This window comes from Aricia agestis, chromosome 12 (genome assembly GCF_905147365.1).
Source record: "Aricia agestis chromosome 12, ilAriAges1.1, whole genome shotgun sequence".
NCBI classification, from domain to species: Eukaryota; Metazoa; Arthropoda; class Insecta; order Lepidoptera; family Lycaenidae; genus Aricia; species Aricia agestis.
This window is the reverse complement of record NC_056417.1, coordinates 9,929,623-9,950,875: the sequence shown is the minus strand read 5'-3', so window position 1 is coordinate 9,950,875 and position 21,253 is coordinate 9,929,623. Positions and strand designations below refer to the sequence as shown.

General features: G+C 37.7%; 1 protein-coding gene across 2 annotated transcripts in view; it reads left to right on the top strand.

Moving 5' to 3' along the window:
* LOC121732381 (keratin, type I cytoskeletal 9-like) overlaps positions 1–21,253 on the top strand; it is a 31,502-nt gene that overhangs the window by 6,249 nt on the left and 4,000 nt on the right. For both annotated transcript variants that reach the window (XM_042122247.1, XM_042122248.1), the window contains exons 2-3: positions 14,986–15,053; positions 20,701–20,835. In XM_042122247.1, the coding sequence (XP_041978181.1) occupies positions 14,993–15,053; positions 20,701–20,835 (196 nt within the window). In that variant the 5' untranslated portion in view covers positions 14,986–14,992. The remainder of the gene's footprint in view (positions 1–14,985; positions 15,054–20,700; positions 20,836–21,253) is intronic.

The window sequence follows — 21,253 nt, the reverse complement described above, 5'->3', positions numbered from 1 at the left end:
GTAACAAACATCCACGCTTTCACATTTATAATATTAAGTAGGAATTAAGCTGTGATTAAACATGCATAGCGTAAAGTATTGTAATATTTTGTTCGTAATATTCTATCGTGTTTAAAATAGCAAAGTGGACGAAATTTTTGCATAAAAATAGATGAAGGGCCAGACAGGTCAGTAGGTACATAATATTTCTATTAATAACGTACGTATTTCCTGCGAAGATCGGATGTTATGGAGTATGGACTATCAAGAGTAGAATACAATATATATTAATTAAAGATTTTTGCTATTTTAGTAGAGCACACCCTAGTCTCTATAAAATTATAATTTGCAAGATATAATTTCCCGATTTCCTACGCGCAAAATGGAGTCCCACGGATGATGAAAACTGCTCATGTTAAACTTAAATGCCCTGCACAATTTCTAGCTGAAAATTTGATCTAGACACGCGGTAGCGTGTCAAGCCACAGAACTTCGGGACAGATTTTGATTTAATCTATTAATAATTATTAATAGATTAAATCAAAATCTGTCCGGAAGTTCTGGTGCCTATTCAATGCAAAACAAGCAAGATCATAAACTGTAAATTGTCAGACATACGGACATTATTGTAAACTGTGATAACTGATGATGAAGGAGAATATACAGATTTCGAAACAAAAACCATTGCTCCATAAACAAACTGCGAAGTTAGATATCGCTATAACTTAGTTATCTAAGGTCAAGGCGTATGTCCTTCGTGAATATTCATAGTTTGTCTGTAGATTAGTCTGCGACTTGTGTCAAACTGACTGTTGCGCGCAACTTCGTGGTGCCGAAATTCTTTCAATGAACCGTAATTTTTTTCGATGAAAACTCAGGCTATGTTCTTATAGGGAATCTTAACTTGCAAGCAGTAGCGGCGTGTGTGGGGGGGCGACTGCCCAGGGCGCCAGATAAAAAGATGCGCCGCATGCATTAGGCAAACAAACACCGCAGTTTTTGACACTGCCAGAAGAAGCCGAAGAAAACTCGTTCAGGGCGCTGGTACTGCTAAAACCGGCATTGCTTGCGAGTGTACAATGTCCATGGGTGGCTCTAATTTCTGGTTCCTTTGCTTATGGAAAGAAGAGTTCTTTTCTTCTTTGTACTCTCTACATACTTAAGTTTGTTAATTGTTATGATAAAGATGATAATATATTGTAGTTGGAATAATATAATTGTTAATTAATAATTATACGTACAAACTAACTAGATGACCAGATGAACTTCGCATCACTTTTTTTCTAATATAAACCTTCCCTGGACTGCCTCGAACATTTCAAAACTAAAATTAGCCCAATCGGTTCAGCTGTTCTCGAGTTTTGGCGATAGTAACAAAATTATAAATTCATATTTGTTTACACACGGTGCAGTGTAACAAAACTAAGTGATAATATTGTACTTTAGGGGGTGTATGAGTCCTCTGTATAGAGTTCGCTTAAAAGTAGCAGCGCTGAAAGAGTACTTTTTGTACAAAGAGTAATTTTCCATACAAAAGTAACTTTTTTACTTTGACCGCCCAGGGCGCCAGATAAAAAGGAGCGCTGAAGGCAAACAAAAGGGGTGCCAAATTTTTTCAGCACTATCAGCACCCTGGGCGCCGAAGAAATCTCGCCCAGGGCGCTGGTAGTGCTAAAACCGGCCCTGCGCTTGCCCATACAAATCACAAAAATTTATTTATATTTTATTTTAAAAAATGTATTTAAAGAGACACACACCCTAAAGGCCTAAAGTATTATCACTTTGTTTTCTAATACCTTGTATAGACTACCAAATACAGTATGTATTTAGTATCTACCAATGATATTCTATGTTACTAACGTAACTAGATTGGAAGTTTACGGTAGCAACGCGTTGCCACTTCGAAGATGCCTGCAGGCATATCTCACATACATAATGACATAACGAATATATGACTTGACATTGTCTTTTGAACAAAAAAGTGGTTACGCATTTCTGAGAATCTTTTGTAAGACATTGCTACTCTAGTATTTTAGAAACTCATTGGTATCTACTATTTAGTAGTCACTCGGAATACTTATATATCTGTATGGTATTTATACATTGTAGGTGGCCATACCATCTTGGATTTCTATTAGACGTTTTCCTTGTCACGTCACGATGAACCAACGTATACGGTTTCAACTACTTTCCTGTCAATCCATCAATATCTTTGACGTGGGATTTGGAAGCTTTTCACAATCCCGCTGATGGATATTTCATCATTATAACGAATATGAGCCATAATAATGACAACGATGACCTTGTAAATAATGACAGAATGCATACAAGGGTACTTCCGATTGATCGTTTCGATGCATCGCAAGTTGCAACATAATGCATATTATGAACTGGTTCTTTAGAAAGAAAATACTAGAAACCCTCATTAGCTTATAGCTATCTATGTCCACACTATGCAATTTCATATTAAATTTTCGTCATCATCTTTTTATTCAACTTTCGTTTGGCATATTTCGTAGGGCATATTCAATAATTGAATGCGTCAAAATCCACCCGCGTTGGAAAGAAAAGTGTCATAGTGTCGCGGGCATGCCTCACGTGCGGTGTTGACTGCGCTATAACGCATGCCCTTGATGAACAAAAAAAGGCACAGTGTGGACAAAGCTATTATATAACCAGATGATACCATTCCTCTTGTGATGTATCAAAACGATATATTGCAGAGCGCGGCTGTCTTTAGTGTTACTTTGTTATTATAGCTTCAAGAATTTACGTGCAGCTTTCTGTAATTCTAAAGACATGGTACCTACTGATTTAAGTGCGTATAAAAACCCAAATCTAAAATACTCGGTTGACCGCACGCCATAGTATCATTAAGCTGAACTACGTCAATAAACTGGCTGACATAATACTCGTACTTTACCTAGACATTGGCATAATAAAGAATTATGGAGATTAAAACTTCATTTTGTGGTACAGACTACGACGTCGAGGTGAAAATAAGGTTATAATAATCGTGATAGGACTTAAAAAGACAAAACTCTCATTAAAACTAAAAACAAAAGAATTTGACAACTGAAACACATGTTGGTGAGTACATAAAACACTTGTTAGTTTCAAATTATTACGCATAATACTTCTATAACAATGCTCAACCAATATCTAAACGTGCAGAGAAATGACAATTTCGGATACAGCTAAAAACATAGAACGGACAGACGGGCAGTTAACACGTAACTTGAAGTGATATATGAACACACGAGTGGCTTGGTGCCGCTGTCACTTCAGCGCTCGCAAAAAGATAAAAAAGGACCAAAATGCGAATCGCAAGTGGGCTGGCGGAAATAGGGAATTTAGCGAGTGAGACTTTTTATGTCGGCCAATATATCTCCCGTATCTACCCCGTTCCTGCTCTATGTAATCCGCCATTTTCAATCTAGTTTTTTTTAATCACGCTTCAGTTGGTGATTAGGTAATAGGTTTTGTTGAATTCTGCCATTAATAGCAACGATTAATGTGTCTGTTGTTTTACTTCACCCTACTTTTTGTCTGGAGTCACATGCGGTTAAGTATTTTTTGGAATCGCTGAACGAAACGACATATAATATTCAGAAGTTCAAACGTTGCTCATTAAATTCTGAACCGGCATTTATTCAGAAAGTCTTAGAGTTTCTGTATAAACGCCCTTTAACGTGTGCATTAAGCTCACAAACAAAATCAAAGCTATAAAGTGGAAGTCTCGAGATTCCTGGAACAGGGAGATAATTACGCAATTTATCTTATTAAGCACAATAAAGCTCCTCAGAATAATTACTGAGCTTTTATAACTATCTAAGTTAAGTTGCAATAAACACACTGGAACAAGAGTCAAGAGACCCGGGACCCCGTGGTAATTAGACTTTTAAAGTTAAAGCCTCATGCGGTATACTCACAGCGAGTTATGCGTTCCTGGTATAATGAGAAACTTCGATGAGTTCTGGATTTTAAGCAGAACTCATGCAACCCTAATACATTCTTGAAGAGACAGTTCTCATGCTATGGTTTGGGTAGATTTTGATGAAGGTAGAAGAACGTAAAACTTGGAAATTCTGCTCATGCGGATTGTTAGGTATAGGTTAGGTAAGGTTATCCTACATTGAGGTATCTTTTTGCTCTCTTTCTGTGAAACCGCCCTTTCGCAGAAAGAGGCCGCGGAGCGGAACAGAGAGGATGATCCATCCTCCGTTCCGCTCCGCCTGCGTAGGACAGGAGTACGGAGGCATCGCTATGCGAACCTCCAACTTCCGTTCCACGGGGCTCCGGGTCAGGATGGGAACTTTGGTGGAAGTCCGGTCCCTTTTGAGGTAGACCGGCTGGTCGTAGAGGGAATCCTGTGTTAGACAGATCCAGGACATCCCTCCATATACGGCTGAAGGCAAACCGCAGGTGGTTTTAGTGGATAAGAGTCCCACATACCCGTGCTTCAGCTTTTAACTGAGGCACATCCCCAACCCGGGGCACCCATGATGGGTTTCCCCTGCGCAACAAAAAAAAATCTTTTTGCTGGTGTTTGTACTATAATTGCCCTAAAAACGCGATTAATGCCCTTCGTAGTTCACATTCAACTCCGAAATTTCTAAAAATAGTTGGTTCCCCCGCTTCCAAATCATAAATAAATTCCGGTCATCGCTTAGACATTTTATGGATCGGATTTCTATTAAAACTGGTGGCAATAAATATGAGGTTTTATTTAAAAGGACCTGCCGTTTCGGCTTCGTGGCGTGGCCAACCGTGGTCGGATTTTGGGCGACCCCTGGCTCTGTTCTGCATGATTTACTTTTATGTTTATCGCACCCCTTATGTCCGGAATGACATCAAACCTACCTGGAGTGTTATTGCAGGTACTTTCGGAAGTATTACGTTCTTAGTTTATGCTCTAGTTTGGACCATGATAAGTAACCGTGGTTGGAAAAGGGTCATGCATGCTCAATGACGTTTGTAGCTTGATTTGGTTCTTGATGAGCAAACGTCAAGAAGCCGCATAAGGCTATAGCAAAATTTTCTGTGTAAAATTATTGTCTTTTCTTACCATAAGCCTTTTGTAGTGTGTGTTTCCCTCGTGTTACCAAATGATTCAAAGAGGATACCAAGGCTGAATTCCGTATAACAATTAGTCATAATGCACGTTACAAATTACCCAGCTGATAACATTCCAGAAACGACATGGGTTAAGTCAACAATGTATCGAATTGTAACCAAGTACGGATAGTACGCAGACAATGAATTAAAAGAATATCACAATCATAGTTTGTATGTCGATATAGTTGTAACTGGTTACTGGTAGTAATACTTACAAATTTAATTTATATATTACTTAAGTTTCATCCTATTTTTGCTCTGTCCTTAAGGAATAAATTCGCTTAAAAGAAACATAAACGAATCATGTTCAGATTCATGATGATTTTGAAATTATTGATCCCACAAAATATCATACGCCAAGGCCATGTCGGCTGAACGTTAGCTTTACTGGCAAAGTAAATGTTATGCAATAAGCTCTCAATATTGGGTTTCAAAATAAGTATTATTATATATATATATTACATTAGGAACCAACAATTCTTGATATATCAAGAATTTTATATATATAACACATTCTGGTATATACTTAACCATAGTGATCGTATCCTACTCATCTCCATGAAATTGAAGTATCCGCGTCCAAATAATTGTAAAAATCAAATACAATATTTTAGTATTTTGCCAAAGCTCGTATTCTGTATATATTAATTTATTTATTTTATTTATTTATTTAAATCAGGCTACGTAGGCCCATACAATATATACCTTAATGACTAACATACATAAAAATTATACAAACTTTTATGTATGTTAATATGTGAGCCAAAAACTTTGTATCCGTTTTGACGAAAAATGGGGAAACGTAGGTGAATGAAATTTTGCAGTTATACGAGGGCTGCTATTTATGTATCCGGAACTGGCCACTTACAAGAACAATATTTAAAAAGTAATTACAACATTTGAAAATATAACTCTTTGGTTGAAGAATACATTTTGTTTCATGTGACTGTCAATTATTTTTCCATTGTGGCGTCATTTTGAAAATTGCGTGTCTTCATTTGCCATGGATTTAACGCGTGAACATTTTCGTGCAATGATTTACTACGATTTTCGGCGTGGGCTAAATCAACAACAGTACTTTATTCAACTCACCGCAACTTTTGGAGATGAAGCACCATCAAAAACCACTGTTTATCACTGGTACAGTGAGTTTAATCGTGGGCGGTCTATGCTCACGGATGAAAATAAAGAAGGTCGCCCAAAAACAGCTGTTGTCCCACAAAATATAGATGCTGTGCGGGAACTAATAATGCGTGATCGTCATGTTACATATCGCGAGATAGAGGCGTCCTTAGGCATAAGTATGACGAGCATACATAAGATATTACACGAACATTTGGCTGTAAAAAAAATATGTTCGCGTTGGATTTCGCACAACTTGACAATCGATCAAAAACGGGCTCGTGTCGATTGGTGCAAAAAAATGATAAAAAAATACAACCGTGGTACGTCAAAAGCCGTTTATAATATCTACACAGGTGATGAATCTTGGATCTATGCATATGACCCCGAAACTAAACAACAGTCAACGGTGTGGGTGTTCCAAGATGAGCCGAAACCAACAAAAGTTACTCGTGCAAAAAGTACTTTGAAGCAAATGGTCGCCTGTTTTTTTGGAATTAATGGACATGTGGCTACAGTGCCATTAGAGAATCGTAAAACGGTTAATTCTGAATGGTATACGACCATTTGTTTACCAGAAGTCTTTGAAGAAATAAGAAAGGACAACCGACAACGCAGAATCATATTACATCACGACAATGCTAGCTGTCACACCTCAGCTGAAACAACTCAGTTTTTGGAGGGTCAAAAGATCGAATTGACTGGTCATCCGCCGTATACAGCCCTGATTTGGCACCTAACGATTTCTTTTTATTTCCATACGCGAAGAACAAATTACGTGGTCAACGTTTTTCGAGCCGCGAAGAGGCTGTTGATGCGTTCAAAATGCACGTTTTGGAGATACCTCAATCAGAATGGAAAAAGTGCTATGAAAATTGGTTCCAGCGTATGCAAAAGTGTGTCGATCATCGCGGCGAATATTTTGAAAAGCAATAAAACCATATTAAATGATATATGTTTGTTTCTTTTTTTAATTCCGGATACATAAATAGCAGCCCTCGTAGTTTATATGGTGAATTGGTGAAGGAGTGCATCGAGCTAATATTATTTTGAAATTATGCTTTTATCACACATTTTTTAACAAATAAAACATATCACACACTAGGAAAAATGACAGATTTTTGAGTGACAAGCCTATACATACGAATTATACTCTTTTATTTATGGTTGAAGTCTGTTGACAACAAGGTGACAAATTGAAAATGGATTATAGTTTTTTTTTATTGAATCTTAGATACTATTAGACAATGCTTCACGGCCAGTCTGAGATTAGCTAAGTCCCAGAGACAAAAGTTGAAAAAAATATGATAGTCAATATTTTTTTACAAAATATAGGTAGTAGTCCTAATGTCGTTGAAACTAAGGTCGAATTTCGACAATTGGGCGATCTCTAGTAAGAATAGTATCACAACATAATATTAATGGCTTCCCCAGATGCATATTTTCAAAATTTTATTAAAGCTTTTTAAGATCACCTGTCCCACTTTTAAAAGCATCTCATCTGATATTCCGCAAGGATTATCCTTATTGCAACTGAAACGGATTGCTGACGGCTGATGAACAAAAACAAGGAGAAACAGGTTTCAATAAGGACACAAGTTGGTCATAATCCGCAAAACGTTTACTTCCAGTAGTTGGTAACGAGGTTATGCGAACAGTTTCGGACGAAATTGCTCCAGGACTCCGGGTGTCATAAACTTGGCGACGGACGTGTGCAATACATGTGTCGTCGGATAGTTTGTATGCACCCAGTGGCGTACTAAGGGGCAAGGTGGAGCGACGCCCGGGGCCCCCCAAATTATTTTACGATCAAATTGTTTCATTAAATCTCTCATTTACAATCTAATTCTTCAATTGTTATTAAAATGTAGCTGTAAGTTGTCCAAAGAAAATAAAATTTAAATATCTACATTTTGAATGTTTATTAGTCGTCGTTTTTAAGAGGTATCTGTGAAATAATAAGTGTTCAAGTAATTAGATTTTAAATTGCAAAAGTTAATAAAAAGACCTAAAATTTCCTAATAATATACGACTCTAATCAGATTTATCAGATTGCCCACATGAAATATACGTCTTTCTAGTTGCGTTGCCACTTGCCTCTGACTAGGCCCTACTTTACTTCTTGCCCCGAGGTCCTCGGTTACCTAGCTACGCCACTACATGCACTGCTCAAACTTTGTTAAGATGTTATATTAAGTTGGTGGTATTATTTAAATACTAGCATGTTCATTAGATGCTGAATTGTAGGAGATGAAATATTTACCCGTCGTTAAAATGCTAGGTCTTCATCACGAAATTAACAGTCGAGAAGCTTTAGAGCTAGGTTAACTTACGAGTAAGATAAGACAGTCTTAAGACAAACTATTGCTATACAAAACGCATGAAGATGTGTTTCGTAACGATGTCGTCTTAAGATTGTCTCATGTCAAGTCGTAGTGTCAAGTACACCTTTATGATTTATACTAACAATAATAAATACTAACAATAAATTTAATATAAACTACATGAAAGATAATAACAAGAGGCCCCTATTGGTTTATTAAAATCACAGCGATGCCTCTAGGCTCCGGTGCGTAAAACATGCAAATTTAATTAGCAACTACTGCCTTGTTTTCCTGCAATCAATTGAAATGTAGCTCAAAATTGTTTAGCGTGATCGAAACTTGGAGTTGATTAACAAAACTTCATTCTTTGATCAATAGTTCACTGGAATGAAAGAATTTCACTGAACTTGGAAACGCCTTGAAAGAATGAGAATATTGCTGACTTTGAGAGAGAATAGCGGTAGTCTTATACGTGGGAGAGCCATGATTCGGCACGAATGGGCTGGCTCGACCGGAGAAATACCACGTTCTCACAGAAAACCGGCGTGTCGCCGAGTGAGTGAGTTTACCGGAGGCCCAATCCCTTACCCTTTTCCCTTCCCTACCCTCCCCTATTCCTTTCCCTTCCCTACCCTCCCCTATTACCCTATTCCCTCTTAAAAGGCCGGCAACACACTTGCAGCTCTTCTGATGCTGTGAGTGTCCATGGGCGACGGAAGTTGCTTTCCATCAGGTGACCCGTTTACTAGTTTGCCTCCTTTTTTATTAAAAAATAGTCCATATCAAAAATCGGATATGAATCGTTCTATTTTCAAATGTAGAGTAAGTTGGTGCTAGTCATGTTAACTGCTCTACGTGATCATTATAAGCTAACAAACACCTTTACGATAGATGCGTTTTACTTCCACTCTATATTCATAACGACCATAATTCTTATCTCGCGTCTCCGCATTATAGTCAGGGAGCACTAGGACAATTTTTTTATTACTATCAAGCTAATTTTTAGGGTTCCGTACCCAAAGGGTGAAAACGGGACCCTATTCATGAGACTTCGATGTATGTCTGTCCGTCTGTCTGTCTCCAGGCTGTATCTCAAGAACCGCTATAGCTGGAGTTCTGAAATTTTCACAGATTGTGTATATCTGTTGCCGCTATAACAACAAATACTAAAAATAAAATAAAATTAATATTTTAAGGGGGCTCCCATACAAGTTACAACAAACGTGAATTTTTTGGCCTTTTTTGCTCCATATCAATAATGGCAACAGGTAGGCACTTGATATTTTCACAATATGTTTACTTCAATATTTAAGAATAATATTAAAATAAAATAAAAAATTAAGGGTAGGTAAAAGAATAATATTAAAATAATATAAAAACACAATTTTTCGCCTATTTTTCATCTATTACGGTACGGAGCACTTCGTGCGCGAGTCCTACTCGCACTTGGCCGATTATTTGTGAGTAGCTTCATTTTGATAAAACAAACAACATTTTTATTTGTGAAAAATCTTGAAAGTGGTAGCTAACAGAAATTTCATACTTTGATTTGATGGTCCTAAAATATGGATTGTTCTATTTGTAGGACAGTGTTTCTCTTAAATTAAATAACTATTAACCTACCAATATACAAAAAATCAACTGGTTAGGGTTCCGTTTTTGGGATTCTGTAGTCAACCAAGTTTTGTTTGCTTTCTATCTCTGTTAGCTACCACTTTCAAGATTTTTCGCAGATAAAAATATTGTTCGTCTTATCAAAATGAAGCTACTCGCAAAAAATTTGCTTGATAGTAATAAAAAAAAAATTGTTCTAGGGCTCCCTGACTATTATATCTAAACGTGGGAGAGCCATGCTTCGGCACGAATGGGCCGGCTCGACCGGAGATATACCACGTTCTCACAGAAAACCGGCGTGAAACAGCGCTTGCGCTGTGTTTCGCCGAGTGAGTGAGTTTACCGGAGGCCCGATCCCCTATTCCCTTCCCTACCCTCCCCTGTTCCCTTCCCTACCCTCCCCTAATACCTTCACTGCCCTACCCTCCCCTATTACCCTATTCCCTCTTAAAAGGCCGGCAACGCACCTGCAGCTCTTCTGATGCTGTGAGTGTCCATGGGCGACGGAAGTTGCTTTCCATCAGGCGACCCGTATGCTCGTTTGCCCCCTTATTTCATAAAAAAAAAAAACGTGACGTAAGCTCGGACGTAATGTTGCCTGTGCCTTAATCGCGTGGACTTCAAGAATTTTTAAAATCTCTGTGATATTGTCATGATCTACGAATAAAAAAAACTAAGGTAGAGTAACTGTGTCAAAAAATTTGTCCGCGAATCTATAAAATGTGACCCGAATACATGCATAGTGCATACTTTATGCATGTATTCGGTACACAATTTTGTGTAAATATAGAAGTCACAATCAATGTCAACGGCTTTATTTCGTAAATTTGAGGTGTTTCGTTGTTATTGCCATATCGCAGTGTGCGAAAAGGAACCAAATTCAAAACGGTTGAAGTATGGGCGTTACGTTTCCTGCGATACGGCCTCTTACACCATCAATATTATCACGGAATCATGATAATATTGATACGTGTAATATTAGGCCAATCTTCGATTTTTCCCCCATAATGCCACTTTTTGCTGGTGCGGTGGAGCGACATTTATTATGTCATCGGCACGCTGTCTGTCGTCGCTCACGGCGATTTATACTCTCTGCTAGTCGTAGATTTATTCCTATGCCATCGCTCAATGGCTGATTCGATATTCAAGTGAACCAATCTGACACTGAGGAATGTACAACGCTGAGCGGCAATTATGTACGCTGACGTTTTGTTTTCCAAACGCATGCGACGATCAGCAATATACTTCGATGAAATATTTCTGAAATATTTGATCGAAGGCAATATTGAAGTTAGTGATGATGGGTTCTTTTCAACGTTCGCACAAAACAATAGAGCTAAGTAAACATATGATGTGAAAGATATGGGTTCCGTACCCAACAAATACTTAAAACCTAATAAATTAAACATTTAAGGGCTCCCATACAAGAAACGTGATTTATTTGCCATTTTAGCTCGATATAAATGATGGCAATAGATACCTGAAATATTCACAAAATACTCAATTGTATGTATACTTTAATAATTAATAATAAAATTCAAATAAAATAAATAATTGAGGGACCCATACAAGAAACACATTTTTTCCTTTTTTTGTTCTTTAATGGTATGGAACCCTTCGTGCGCAAGTTCAACTCGCACTTGGCCGAATTTTTTAACGTTGCGAAAAATATGTTTCATACTAGTATCTACAATACATTTGAAAGGAAAAATTAAGGATGATTACAGTGAAACGGGTTCCAAATCTTTTCAAGAATTATTGGTAAACTTATGTAGTAACAATTTAGTAATGTGTGGTAAAACCCTCTTTACAATACTCACATAATATCTCCTATGTTACCAAAATTACGTGTCTATTCTGTTCCGTATGTAGCTTCCGGTTTCTAGCCACTTACCGGTGAAACTTTTGCTTTTGTGATGCAAAATAAGAAAACAAAAATATAGACACGGTTTGAATTCGCCGTTCACACTGTGGCTCCTTTGTAGCGGCGCTTTGAGTCTCAACGGGCGTAATATCACATCAAGACTTGTGCGAGGACCGGTTTAAGTGGAAATCGATATCACGTTCTCTAGCCCAAGTCCCAACGCAGAAGTCTTGTACCGAAACCTGGCGTTTGTATTTCGATAAGGTTGCATGCAGTAATAAACCTTTAATTCAAAAAGGATATTGGGCAGCAAGTATACATATGTATTTGTGTAAAATCAGTAAAATCTTCATTTCGCACTTAAAATTTCAAATTGACTACAAACAGCACCGAATTGGTCCATTTTTTTTTTTACCACGCTTAACGCTTTTTGCCTTTTCATACCTAATACCAATTCAAGTTGACTGGTTAATGATTTGTCGTTAACCATTAAGAAAATTACTCCTTACAAAAAAGTTAAAAAATCAGGAAAAACAGCTAAATATTGTTATTCAAACAAAGTTATATAATAATAATATCTATGGACGCTCCACACCACGTCAGTCTGGCCCAGTGCTAAGTACCTGAAGGAGTTGTTACGGGTACCAGACAACGGTAATATATTATTTAATAGGTACTTTTATACTATACATATATTTAAGATTTTTATTATATGATACATATATTTAATATACATCCATGACCCAGGAACTTTGAAAACAGGGATTCGAACCCGCGACCCCCGGCTTGAGCTACCAACAGCCCACCAACTGAGCCACAGAGGTCGTCAAATAATATCTGCGTAAACTCCGCTTTTTTGTGGCTTCTTAATGCGAAATACATTTTCATTGTAGTTGCCTTTTCAATTCCACATTCCGACGGAGGAAATTTCTTCTATTATAACTTGAGGCATAAGCCGCCGAGGAATTTCCATTACCTACGACTGGTATTTGAAAAATCTCTCGCTGAATACATTTTCACCATTGCTCTTTGCTAGTAACAGGAAGCTATATGGCGGTTGGCGTCTTATAACACGGATGCCGCATACCGCATACATTTGATATTATGATATTACCATCTCTTTCTCTATCTTTCTCTTTCTGGCTGTCCCTTATTCGTCAATTCTTTATTGCATAATATTATATTGCGCGAAAATTGCATCTTTTGTTGACTCAAATGCTAATATTAGCGTGAGAATTACTTTTTGATGTGATGGATTGATATTTGATACGGAAATAGATGGTGTATAACAATGGGTACTGGCACTGATAAAAATCGAATCGTTGTTTACTATATTTTAGTATCAGAAGTGGTATCAGACTGATGGAAAACTAGCTTTAATATTGACTTATATCACCACGTACTTTTTTCCCTTCGTGTCCGTATTTTTCAATTACCTACATCATATAAAAGCTGCTCTCATGATGGATTACTATGATTGTCGCCATGATCGATTAGATGATTTCGGCATGCACAAATCACTTCGATCACGGGTAGTCATAGACAAATATGTCCCTCTACAGTCTAGAGTCTAGAAGCTGCTCTGGAGAGAGACATGACTTTTGCTATTATACACTGCAGAGTGTCTACACTCTCTCTACAGTCTACAGACTGTAGAGCAATGCCAGCGAGATATTACGTAAAGACAATACAGTCTTAATCGTTTGTATTGGTCGTTCGCGTGAGAACGTGGAAATGCATAAAACATCCCTTATCCTTCCTATAGCGGTTGCCTAGTTGCCTTTCTTAATTATTTAAATATTTTCTGTACCCAGCACGCTGTTCAATATCGAAAAATCTCCCAGGAATTTCACAGTGCCGTTGATACTTAAGAATTTACAGTAAATTCAATCCGGCCGTTGCTTTTAATTAACAGAGACGGATTCTCTAACTTTTTCTCTAGACAAAGAAATTTTAAGATAATTAAACTTAACTTTGTTCGTTTGTAATTTATGTGTCAAAGTAAAATTGTCTTAATAATTTGTAATGGAATATCAGCTGTATAACTTAAAATTTAATGCTGCAAGGAAATACAGTGTCGCTAGAACATTATTGCGAAAAAGAAAGTATTGCCCATTCTCGTCATTAAAAGTATCCTTTACCATTTCAATTCCATTTAAATTGATTAGCTGCGTATCCATTGAGCAGCCTCAGGCCGAGCAACCTCGACTTGAAGCAAGCCGAGGCTGCTCACTGCGAGTCATAGGCTCGAGGCACGTTACGGATCAAAGTGAGGCATGTCGCCTCACCTTGGTCCGAAATCAGTGTAAAGCAAGAACGCAATGACACCAGACGCACGTAGAGTAGCTGCTGCTTTAATAGTCATTAACACTATAAAAAAAAGAGAAAACACCAAAAAACTATACAAAAAAGGTAGTAATACTTCTTGTTCAACGGATCCCAAAGAACACGATGACATTCGTACAATTTTATTAATTTAACTGCAGTTTCGTTGTCCATTGCGACCTGAGGCGACTCGCCCGTCTCCACCAAGTGCACGGCTCGGAGTGAGGATTCTTTGAGCGCGCCAAAAAACCCGACCAAATATATTGTCTCGGCCCGTGGCAACGAATTTGCCACATGGCGCGGCTGAGGCAGCGTCTCCACTTGTGCGGCCTCGGGTCGAGCAGCTGCCTCGCCCTGAGTCTGCCATACGCAGCTATTGACTTATTAATTTATGTATAGTGCGTCTAGTATGGCGAGAGTGTGTTCTGTCGCTACCTCTACATATTTAATTAATTAACCGCTAAACTGATTTTAATGAAGTTTGGTGTATAGATTCTTTGAGTCCCGCGGAAAGACATAGGATAAAAAATAATATGTATGGGTCCTGTGCGATACTTGAATTGTGGATGTCTAGTATTTCTACTAATATAAAATGATGAGTTTTGCTGTCGTAACTTAATTTAAACTTTCTATTTACAGGTACACCATGGACTGGAGGACTTCCTTACTTCTCTTCGCGTTAATATACTTCGCTGACGGATATTCGAGTGAGTATTCTGTAATTTTGCTGCTCAAAATTTTACTTAACCGCACTTAGTGTGGAACATTAATCACTTAAATGTAATTAATACAAAATTTTGACATTAGCCCCATTTATTCATAATTAAATGTCTCTGAGTACGGCGGTATTGTGTTCAAAACTTAAAAGTTAAAACTTAAAACCCAGTTTCTCCAGAGTAAGTTATGTTTATTATTATTTATTTTAAGGGCATCCCCTGAGCAAACGACCTTGGCCATACAATTGCCGCGTTGCCGAGATTGCGCCAAAATCCTTTTTTTTTTTTTACTTATCTTAGTTCAAAATTGACCTAAAAAAATTCAATTAATTCCAGATTATAAATTCCATTTTCCTAAACTCTTATTATTCGTACTAAACATCACATTTCATATCTGTCGAGGACTTTGAACTAAGAAACAAATAGAGAAACAGGAAACATGTATAGAGAACCTTGTTTTTAATCAAAGCCTTGTTGGCTGTTGCCATGTATGTCCTCAAATATTGTTTTTTTTTTTTTTTTGCAGCAAAGTAATATAGCATTCCTTTTATATGGCATCTTCCTCTTTTATTTCGAAATTAAAAATTATAAGCAGTACCCCAATTCCACTGCTGTTATAACTTATAATGCTATGCAGCTTTGTTCCTCGTTTGATTCAGTCCGCTTCCTATAAGCTACGAAAACGATATTCTCGTCACACTTGATTTTACTATTTTACTAGATGACGCCCGCAATTTCGTTGCGCCAAAACTCGTTTATCGCGCGGGAACCGTACATTTTTCAGGGATAAAAAGTATCCTATGTCCTTCTCCGGGACTCAAAGTATCTTCATACTTTTCAGCAAAATCGGTTCAGCGGTTTGGGAGTGAAGAGGTAACAGACAGACACACTTTCGCATTTATAATTTACATTAGTATGGATATGGAAGTATGGATTGGTACCTTAAAATAGCACTCAGCAGAATAATCCTTTTACATTAATTTGACTCAAAAAATATTTGGTTAAATGCGGTAAAAAAATATAGAAGATACAAGATTTTGTTTTGCTTTGTCGCGCTATAAAATAACTGTTTCTAAGATCCCAAAAGATGTTTTAAATATCAAGAATCTCTTGGTAGTCATGTAAAAAAAATATGCCTGCTCATGTTGGCAAAAATCGTGACTTAAAATTTAGCTCAGCCTTGTACCTACATTGTTTTACCTTCCTCATAGCGTAGGCTTCATTTTCGTAGACAGGCTCTATGTGAAACTAATTACATATACAGGGTGGAACATAGAGTAGCGATAATGCTTTATTATGAGTTTCTTGTATATACAGTTTATTGTTAAAAGCAGCGCTGAAAGAGTTTTGACTTCTATGTTTCTATGAGTAATGCCTCAACATCATGAATTTGAAACGAATGAAAAAAGCAAACGAGCGACCTGATAGAAAGTAACTACCGTCGCCCATGAACACTCCAAGTATGATTCTTCTGACTGATGTATGCTCGCGTTGGTGGCCTTTTAAGGGGGAATACGCGTAATGGTCAGTTCATTCCAGAGTCTCTTTATGTTACTGCCTGTATAGTGTATAGTTTATTATATTATGTAGTATAATGTAACGTACGTACGGCAATGTAGATAAACATTTCCTGTTATGTACTTGCGTCTCGTATTGTGGTCTCGTTGTTACCTTGTGACCTTTACAATGACCTTTTGAACGAATTTAACATTGCCTCTTACTTCTTAGTATCATTGTCCTTTTGAATCAATTGTACCTGTGATAGCTGTGTATTCCCGCTAAGGGCCCTTCCACGCGACGTTCTTTACGCTCGTTTGTATCGATATTCGATAACGCAAGTTGAACGCTCAGCAAACGCTAGGTAGCCGACACGTTTTAAACTTTATATCTGCAAAAACGCGATGAAAACGCGCAGAAGACGAGCGCATCAGAAACTCGCGTCGTCAGTGCGCAAAAAACGTCGTGTGGAAGGACCCTAAATAGAATCCCACAGGAACGGTACATTTTCCGCAATGAAAGTAGCCTAAACCCTCCCACGTGGTCTACTCTACATCTATGCGCCTATAATCGTTTAGAAACGTTTTCTGTCCGATATTTGTATAAGGTTTTTCTTACTTTGTATAGATTAAAAAGTTTACTTCATACATTGTTAGCGACAAAGGTTTTATTGAAGCAAACAATTTCATAATGAAAGTCTTGTTACACAAGTTCTAAAATAATAACATACTGTCGTACTCAGAGACGAATATCTATATATATAAAACTCAAAGGTGACTGACTGACTGATTGACATAGTGATCTATCAACGCACAGCCCAAACCACTGGACGGATCGGGCTGAAATTTGGCATGCAGATAGATGTTATAACGTAGGCATCCGCTAAGAAAGGATTTTGATAAATTCCAACCCCAAGGGGTTCAAATAGGGGATGAAAGTTTGTATATAATAATACTTCTTAACGCGAGCGAAGCCGCGGGCAAAAGCTCGTTAATACTTAACTGTAATTAAATGATGATTTTAACATAAGCCCCATTATCTTTCAAATTCTTCATTAAATTGGAGTTTAATCATCATTAAACGTCTGAATGCGGCCGTAAGATGAAGATGATAATAATGATAAAATCAATGAACATTATAATCCCGATGATAAAAGGTGATTACGTCGAAAACCCAAGCATTCCATACCATTACTTGGCACATAAAGCGCGAACAAAACAGTGAGTTATGGGCTATGGCTCCTTATGACACTTTTTTATAACATTTTATTGCCTTCCGAGACACTTGCTGAGTTTTCACCCTCAAGGCCCGAAATATATCATGCTGGGTACACTGTAAAGATTTTTTTTTACATTTATGTATTTTTCGTGTATTGGAAAGACACGTCCCGTCTTTATTGTTGGCGTAAGAGCGTTTGCGCATTAAAAGCGATGAAGTGTAATGTTTTGGCATTATTTGGAATCTGCGTGATATAATTGACTATTGTGGATTCCTCTCACTTTAAAGAACCTTTCCCTAAGGTCAATTGTCTTATAGCAGTATTTTAGGGTCATGTCCTGCATAGCATCTGACTAACGCTTCCACTTGATCAAGACATTAGCTTAGGCTTCTTACAGACGAACGGCACTTGCCAACGGCAGATACAACTGCAGGCTGCAGCCGTTGACGTGTCGACGGCTGCAGTTGTATCTGCCTTAGCTAGATTGTGATTTAAAAAGTTACGACACAAGTTGCACAAACAATCACAAACGCCCGGTTTCTTAGGTTTCTTGACAGGAGTTTATCTATTCAACAGCGTTGTTGATTGGTTTACAATATTTTAGTGATAGCCAATCAAAGCGTTAATGAATTAGGAAGCTCAGAAACCGGAAATATAAAATGTAACGTTTTCAGCGCTGCGTGTGTAAGCGACACATACACAGCCTGATTTCTGAAGTATTACTATCGTAGCGTGTATGGCACCCATAAGTGGGTGCCATACACGCTACGGTCTATCGCAGAGGTCCACCTGTGCAGGTACCAGTTATGCCTGCGCATGTAGACCGGAATGTGTGTGGGAATAAACGTAGGTTACACGAAAACTTTCCCATCAATCTGATCCATCAATCCGGTAGACCGTAGCGTGTATGGCTTACAGTAGTTTTGTTACTCTATGCGTGTCATTATATTCCCCCCCCCCCCCCCCCCCTACAACATAATATCCGCTTGCGTCATTGCACAAATTAAAAATTGGGCAGCATAAATACATTTTTGCAGCTGGCTTTATTAACTTCTTGCAAATCGTTTTGCTTTCGAAGTTTCGCGAAGATTTCTTTTGTGCTCGCAAAAATAATAAAGAAACATTTTTATTTAGCCTCCCCGAGTTTTCTCAATCATTTAAATTATGAGTGCAGAGTGTAATTTACAAGTTCTGTGACAGGAACCTCTGTAATATACTAAGTTTAACGATAAGGGAGAAAAACAATTTGGTGGCGAAAACTCCTAAGTTCGGGAGAGATATTGGTCCAATGTATACGAAGAGTAAGGATCTTTAATTTGAAAAAGTAACGAAAGCAACTTGATATTATATTGACGACTAGCTGTTGCCCGCGACTTCGTCCGCGTCAACATAGTATATTAACAAAGATGGATAGTCCGCTAACAAATATGAAAAAAGTAAAATATATCCTCCTCCTTTTTGGAAGTCGGTTAAAAAGTAGCCTAAGTTACACCTAGCTATCTACAAAAAAAAATCTCGGCAAAATAGCTCCAGCCGTTTCAGAGATTAGCCGGAACAAACAGACAGACGAGACAGACATACAGACAAAAATTGTAAAAAATGTTGTTTTGGTGTGTGTACCCTACATACATGCTACATATTTTTGATGTCACTTGTTTTTCAACTTTTTTTACAGATATTTTTGTGATCACTTAACTTGAATATAATATTGAAGATTTTGATATAACTTTACTCTTCATTAAGGTAATTTTATTATATTATTCTCGAACTCTTTCGTCTCTTCGCTCTGCATTAAGAGGAGTCCCCTGTTTCCTCCCTGGATAGTGCCGGTAGAGTTATAATTTTTTTCCTGAATATCTACGACCACTAATACAATGTCCCTATGTTTTCTTTTTTTTTCCATAATTTAATTATTAAATAAGATATGAACGTTCAAAACCCCAAAAAAATGGCCAGATTTTCCGCTGTGTTCAAACATCCAGAAAACAGATTTGACTAGATTATACAAAAAAAAACTGGAACACAGCTCAAGCCTTTCTTTAATCTTTAATGAAAAAAGTACTTAAATCGGTTAAGTTTTGGAGAAGGAATCAGGGGACAACGAATCGTTGATTTTCTGCAGTTGTCTCTATCGCGTTCTGCGTTATAGGCTTGAGGTAAGGGAGACAGCTATAGATATTACACGTAAGTACTTTTTTTTCATTCTCTAGCCCCTGGTGTATCCTCTTAATTTCTTCGACACCGATACTCGATCCCGATGTCGATACTGATAGTTGATACTCTATAATTTGTTCTGGAAATACCCTATCGGAATGGCCCCTCTGTTCGTTGCTCGTGTAATATTAACTCGCGGCGCGAACCCAATATGGTGTATGCAAATTTTCCTACAAATTCCCAGTCACGGCAGCGAAGAAAATTTTTTTCAGGAAATAAAATATATTCATGATACTCGGAAGGTGGATCTCGATTATTCTGAACACGTTATTGGAAATAATCCGTTTCAAACGTGATTACTATTTTACATTCGGAAATCCAAATGCATACGGGAATTTAGAATTGGAGTTATTGGAGAGATCGGTGCGAGATTTTTCCTTTATGATTCCTGTCGGTGTCATGATCCGTTTCTTGGAAACATGTTTTTTGTGATAAGTTAATTTTCAAAAGGCAGACTTATTCAACTTGTCATATTGAGAAAAGATGGACAATGGACATAGTCTATGTTGTAAACATGTTGTGCCAAAGTGCTAATTTTGCCTTGCCTGTTTTTATCAACCGCTTTATTTGTATGCTCTTCCTTTCATCAATACGCAGCACAAGAAATATAGCCAAACGGCTAACCATTACATATTTTAACGTGCAATGGTGAAATCGGAGCAAACTTTTGAAGTTGAAATGCCTAATAAAATATTCTTTTTTTTTCAGAATATGGGCGCACTTGCAGAGACATTGGGTGTCTTAACAGCGAAGTGTGTGTGTTAGCAGAGGACGCGTGTTCCTTCGGACAGACATCCAACTGTGGAACATATCCCACCTGCAAGAAGAAGTCCCAAGTTGAAGGTAAATAACTTTATTATCATATTAAGTCTGTGCAGTCAGTCAGTCTTCTTACCCGATAGAAAAAGAGCGCACTTTTAGGTGAAAAAAATTTAGCATTGCGCGGTCGGAATCTGATCTTTATAGTGTCGTAGCATGAGCCGTTATTTCTTTAAACGGGTTTTTGGTGTGGTTCTTCTGTTGTACTAATATGTATTCTGTGGCTATAGTTCCGTACCTACCTCTGATAGAAACTTGTGACTCGAATTTTTTTATTTTATTTTCAAAATGGTAAGAAAACTAACACTTTTAAGATTGTCTACACCTACACTCTACACTACAGCATAGGGCCTTGTTACACATATCGAGAAGAGTGGCGCGACAATGCTCTTAGCCAATCAAATTGGCGAAAACACTGTCCGGCCACTTTACTCGATAGGTG